This window comes from Physeter macrocephalus, chromosome 18 (genome assembly GCF_002837175.3).
Source record: "Physeter macrocephalus isolate SW-GA chromosome 18, ASM283717v5, whole genome shotgun sequence".
NCBI lineage: Eukaryota > Metazoa > Chordata > Mammalia > Artiodactyla > Physeteridae > Physeter > Physeter macrocephalus.
The window spans coordinates 103,172,783-103,179,083 of record NC_041231.1 but is presented as its reverse complement, the minus strand read 5'-3'; the positions used below and the strand labels follow the sequence as shown (position 1 = coordinate 103,179,083).

General features: G+C 51.7%; 1 protein-coding gene across 1 annotated transcript in view; it reads right to left on the bottom strand.

The window, feature by feature from the left end:
• Positions 1 to 20: 20 nt before the first annotated feature.
• The window catches only part of TXNDC5 (thioredoxin domain containing 5), a 25,467-nt gene continuing 19,186 nt past the window's right edge, over positions 21 to 6,301 (bottom strand). The window contains exons 8-10 of the mRNA XM_024121821.2: positions 4,478 to 4,560; positions 2,669 to 2,798; positions 21 to 1,635 (exon numbers count right to left, since the gene is read on the bottom strand). Of these exons, the coding sequence (XP_023977589.1) occupies positions 1,513 to 1,635; positions 2,669 to 2,798; positions 4,478 to 4,560 (336 nt within the window). The 3' untranslated portion in view covers positions 21 to 1,512. The remainder of the gene's footprint in view (positions 1,636 to 2,668; positions 2,799 to 4,477; positions 4,561 to 6,301) is intronic.

Sequence of the window (6,301 nt, the reverse complement as noted above, 5' to 3'; positions counted from 1 at the left end):
AAAACAAGACTCATGATGCAAAGATGAAGCCACTCATGAGGATTGTGCTTCTCTAGAAAGTTGGGTTTTTTTTTTTTTAAAGAACATCTGTGAACCATACATGATTAATAAAGATTTCCTTTAAGGCAGAGGCTGGCCGGGACCCTGCTGTTGTCGTCTGCCGCGGACAGCGGGCGGGGTCTTGTTTCTAAGGTCCTTACCACCAGGTACTCTGTGCCAAGTGGCCGCATCTCCTGAGCACGGGCGGCGGGGTGAAGAGTGTTATCACAAGGAGCAATTGATGGCGAAGAACCGACAGGTACATAGCTTAAGGGAGCCTAGTCCTACGGCTGCTGATTTCCAAGGGTGAAGGGTAAACAAACAAACATGCTTCTTATTAAGCAGGACGGTGTGAGTTACGAGGACGCCGGTAACGTGGCCTACTTCGGCCCTGCCTCCCTCCTTTGACCTTGAGGTCAAGTTAATCCAACTCTTTGTACAGTAGAAGATTGACCTCTTCGAAGGCAGACGAAGTACGGGACACGGCCTCTAAAAGGACTGCTGAGTGAGTCTGAAGCTGCTTCTGGTTAGGGCTCCATCGTGGCGCTGCAGGGCTTCCTCCGTCCCTGATACCCAGACCTGGGAAAGCTCATCGAGTCCTGCTGCCCCGGGTGGCCAGGCCAACCGGAATCTTCCTAGGAGTTGTTAACAGAATAGTCGGGACCAGCCTTGTGGAACTTTTTCCACGTGAGACATCAAAAAAGGTCACGTGGACTCTGGCTTCATGTTAACTAATGAAATCTCTCAGGAGGGACAGAAGCATCCCTTGAGCAGTAATAAGCCACTGGTCAAGTACCAACACACACACAAGACCACGGCATCAGCATTATCTTACTCAGGCACGCGTCAGGAGGACCACTGTTTTCATTATGGCTCACCGCTCTCCGTGAGAGAGAGAGGTATCAACAGAGACGGAAGATCCAGGAGGGGCTGGGAAAGCGGCTCTTCCACAGGCGACGGGGCTTTGTGTTTTAAATCTGCTCCAAGCTACGGACCAACCATGTTATTAGCAAGTCACCTGGGACCTTCAGCTCAGAGCAATGCGACACCGCCACAAGGCAAGGCCACCTTTCCAGAACTTGTGCGCGGACGGTTCGAAAACTATGCATCGGATGACGCTTTCACCAAAATTACTCCAAAGCCAAAAACAGCCTGGCAATTGGAATTTCCTTGAGTCTATTTTAGTCTCAAAGGAAACCACTCAGATTTCGCCGCGAGAAGGTTAAATGGGACGGACGGCAGCTTTGCCGCTGAAAATAGTTAAGTTTGCGAAGGGCCGCGAGCTACACATTTACTCGGAGAAGCTTAAGGAAGAATCTGCGGAGCGTGTTGGCTAAAAAACACACACATGGAGGAGACAGCACAAGTTTAGTACGTTCGGATCTCGGGGTCACCGCCGCAAGGGAGCGGGCAGCGGCCGCAGGACTGAGCCCCTGCCCGGGGCCAGGCGGGAGACACAGCTTCCAGCCGAGCTCACAGTTCATCCTTCGCCTGGCGCAGGACAAAGCGGTGCAAGGAATCCAGGTCTCGGCCCCCGCTGTGCTCGCTGACTTTTTTCCCTCCGCGGAAAAGCAGCAATGTGGGATAACCTCGTACCTTAAAAAAAAAAAAAAAGAAAGAAAATCAACACCAGTTGCTTCTTAAATAAAATCCGAAAAGATCCTAGAGTTGTGTCCAGGGAAGTCTAGAGTTAAATTTTCAGAACGTACAGACCATCAAAAAAGTACCTAAGAGTTCAGAAAGCGGAGCCTTGGGGCTCTTTATTCACTTTCCAACCCAAATCTACTTTCAAGATTAGCAACAAGGAGTGACTTCACCCTAGAGTGGAGTCTCGCCTGGGGAGCTGGTGTGGATGGGGGGGGCCTGAGGCTGCATTTCCGGCAAGCTCCCTGGCGACAGCAGGGCACTCTGTGGTCCGTGCCGAGTAGCAGCAAGAGCCTCAAGGACACACACTTGTCAGCTACAGCTCACCTCTTTTCTCCTTAAAGCACCAAAAAAATAAAAAAATTACAACAAATGACTGGCATCTTCTAGGAAGTAGATGACGTCTGCGCTACATACATCTATTCTAATAAACTCCAGAGGCCTCAAAACTGTTTTTAAGAAAAACACCACAAATGGAAAAATATAAATATAAATTGCAAATCTTCTGGGCTATTCGATGGTGCTAACAGCTTGGAAAGAAGGCAACAGTTACATAAAGAACCCAAGCCTGGCCCACTGGTGTGGCCCTCTCAGGGGGAAGTGTAGGATCAAATGCTTTCTGCACTGAGCGCTGCCTTGTGTCTGTGTGTGCCATGAAGGGTACAAGCCAGCTGACTGTTTAGCCAATGAGAACGGCCGCGCAGGTGGCGCCCTGCCCTCAAGCTAGGTCTCAGGTACCGCCAGCCTTTTGCCCAGGTGGCAAGGCCTGAAAACCCCCTGAACTGTGTGCACTCACAGAAGACAGCCTTTCCTTTGAGAGAGCAGCTCTTTTGCTTCTCAAATGGGGAAAAAAAAATCCCCAAAGGACACAGAAAACTCTCGAGAGGATGAGTTATCTTGGTTGAGTCCACAATTCCAAATTACAGCTCCCCCTGGGGTCCGCCCCCAGTTCTGTCCCCATGAGTTTCCATCCATGTGGACCCACCGAGTACTTGCTGCAGATGTTCCGTTCTGCAGTGCAGTCCAACTCGGCGATCTTGACCTCCGCCAAGCCAGGGAATTCCATTTTAGAGAGTTCCTCCCAGGTAGGAGCCAGGTTCTTACAATGCCCACACCTGGGGACAGAACAGCGACAGCTTTGTTGAGGCCCCGTCAAGCTCACTCGCCTGCATTTCACCGCCCAGCCTGTTTCTTCTGTAGGAAGCAGCCAACAGCTGCCTAGAAGCTTATAAAACGGCGGGCTCTCCCGCAGGGTGCGCTAACGCCCCCCTCCTGCGCCTGTTCCTCCTCTTCCATCCCAAACACGGAATTCAAACCCAAGCCAGAGCAGACTTTCGGATAACCTGACTGATGGCTACAAGATGGTCTGAGAACAGCTTCAGCTTTGAAACCATCTCTACGACACGGTAAACTATGGGCTCCCTGGTTTATGAATGTACCGTGAGCAGGAGATGAGCAGGAAACGGAAGACGCCAAACACAGGTATTTCTCACAGTCTTAAATGTTCAAAAGAACTTCAAAGCTTCCCTGAAGCTTCCGGGATGTGGTGTGAGCACTGAGGCCACTCAGTTTTGTTCAGACTCTCCTTCCACCTGTTACCATACCCCCTTCCTGGCCATCTTCCCCTCTATGACCTGCTCCCCCTTCAACGAAAGGGGCTCTTCTGTCCTTGTACGTGATCTACACAGCTTTAGGGTTTTTTTTTTTAAAAATAGAAAATACATGATAGTTTTAAAGGCATTATTTACTAGTGATTCTACTCTTTAAGAATAAAACCTGCGTGGGACTTCCCTGGTGGCGCAGCGGTTGAGAGTCCGCCTGCCGATGCAGGGGACGCGGGTTCGTGCCCCGGTCCGGGAGGATCCCACGTGCCGCGGAGCGGCTGGGCCCGTGAGCCACGGCCGCTGAGCCTGCGCGTCCGGAGCCTGTGCTCCGCAACGGGAGAGGCCACGGCAGTGAGAGGCCCGCGTACAGAAAAAAAAAAAAAAAAAGAATAAAACCTGTGCAAGTCATACAGGTCACTCATTAACTTTTTATCTCTGCTGTTACTGTTTTTCATGAATACACGGAATGAAACAAAGTGAGGAGGGAAAATGGCACGTGTGTGTTTGTGTTCAGAAACAGGATCTCTCTCTCTCAACACTAGTTTTCCAAATGGGTTGTTTCAAGACAACGCGTTCTCCCCGTTTTACAGCTGAGGAAACTGGGTTCAAAGGATTTAAAGGGCATCCAAAGCCGCAGCGGTTCACGACGCATCCTGGAACCTATCGTCTTCCCACCGATTCCGGATGCCGTGGTCTTGGGCTCCGCGCAGCCCATCTCTGCTCTGGTCCCTGAGGGCCACGGGCCAGGAAGGTCAGGTGACTGACAGACTGCATGGCTCTAATGGAAAGCTGAGCGCTACTCGATATCTCTCCAACATCCAGAGAGACTTAAGGGGCAAAGCTATTAATACCTCATGATGTTCACGGTGTTTTTAACCCCAAAAGCCATCTATTTGGCAAAGTGCCCAGATACCACAAAACTTCAGTGTTATACGGCCACGATAATAAGTCTCCATTTTTGTTTTCTCCAGAGCAGACTGAACTTGAAGTTAACCTCATTCTCCATAACTTGATGAAAACCACCCAACTTTAACATATATAACGATAACATTTCCTTTTTCCCAAGAGCATAACTACATGTAAACGTAGTATCTGCCCACCACTGAGTCCGGAGGGTTGGCCTATGAGCTGAAAAATAGGATGTGACTCAAGTGCACGAGGACAAAGTTTCTAATTCAACAGCCACTTACCATGGGGCATAAAACTTGACGAAGGTTATGCCTTCTGCGATGGTGTCATCGAAGTTATTTTCCGTCAGTGCCAACACAGTGCCCTTGGGGGAGGGAAAAGTCACGATTCAAACACACCACGTAGAGCAGAGCGCGGGGATCAGGCTCTGGGGTCGCAGAAATACAAGTCCGTCATCTTTTAAAACGCCGTGACGTGTGCTCCGAGGCCACTCACAAATACCTACACAACTCACTTTCCACAAGCCCCACAAAAGGGCAGTGACTCACCATCACCAGCCCCGCGGTCCTGAGCCCGGGAGGTGCTGCGTGGAGGGGACAGGACACGTCCAGCGTTCTGCTCCCAGCCAGCCCAGGCAGGTTCGGGCGCAGCCGCGGTCTCCAGGGCTCCGGGAGGGCAGGGCCCAAGCGTGCGCCTCCCGGGCTTGGAGCCTCGGACACTGACCGAAGTCCAAGCTGACCGGCCTCCCTGAAGTCTCTACACACTGCTTTCCCCACCGACTCTATCGCTCTCATCCTACAGATTCATAATTGTCTTCTCTATGTGACAGAAGGACCTTAGCTACACAAGCATAGGCAATATGTGCTTTACAGATAACAGGCTGCTTTCCATTTTTAGATTCAAAGTAAATGTGAAAACTGCATTTGAACTCAGGCTGGAGAATTCAGGGCAAAGGTGCCACACGGCAGTCTGATCTAAAGCGATTCTATCTTGAAGGTTCTTCACAGAATTATGTCTACGTGTTTTTCTCCAAAAACGGATCTGTGATCCTCTCGTGAGAATATGGATGATGAGGACTTTCCTGGTGGTCCAGTGGTTAAGAATCCACCTTCCAATTGAGGGGAGCGTGGGTTCGAGCCCTGGGCGGGGAACTAAGATCCCACACGCTGCGGGGCAACTAAGGCCACGCGCTCCAGAGCCCGCGCGACACAACTACTGAGCCCGCACGTCGTAACGGAAGATCCTGCATGCCTCAACGAAGACCCGACGCAGCCAAATAAATAAATAAATATGATGTATCACGTGGCAAAGTGTACCAGGGCTGCCCCGCTCGAGTCCAGCAGCCAAGTACCATGTGTCTGTGACCAGGACGCAGGGGCACTGAGGGGGCCATCCAGACGCTGCCATCTTTATGTCCCGAAACATGATACCACACTCACTGAAAGACCCACTTAGTGGTGGGAAACCTTATTATAAATAGAAACCCTTCTGGGTTTGACAAAAACATCCAGAGTATATAATTATACTCGATGTGGGGTGACCTTTAGAACCACCATGACACACGCTCCCTTGACGCATGGTGCCTTAACTACGAAATCGTTTGTTTACTTCTTAAACCAAAACTTCAACTTTTAACTAACACCCACGCAGTCCCCAACCTACAAGAGTCCCAGTAGGGGCTGGGCCTGGGGGGCCGAGGCCCCATCACAGCCCCACCCTGGGAGGATGCGGTAGGCGGCTGCTGGTTTTTCCAAGTCTGATTCCCCGGGCCCTGGGCGTGACGGCCCCAGCGAGTCACGATCGCTCCTGTAAATGCTGAGGCTGGACAGTCGCCAGGGAGGCGTCCTCCCCAGGACCAGGGCCGCCGTGCCCGCTGTCCCGGGTAGAAACCTGACGCGCTGTGGACTGTAGTTGTGTGAACTGAAGCGGCAAGACAAGGATTCGGCTTTTTTTTTTTTTTTTTTTTGCGGTACGCGGGCCTCTCACTGTCGCGGCCCCTCCCGTTGCGGAGCACAGGCTCCGGACGCGCAGGCCCAGCGGCCACGGCTCACGGGCCCAGCCGCTCCGCGGCACGTGGGATCCTCCCGGACCGGGGCGCGAACCCG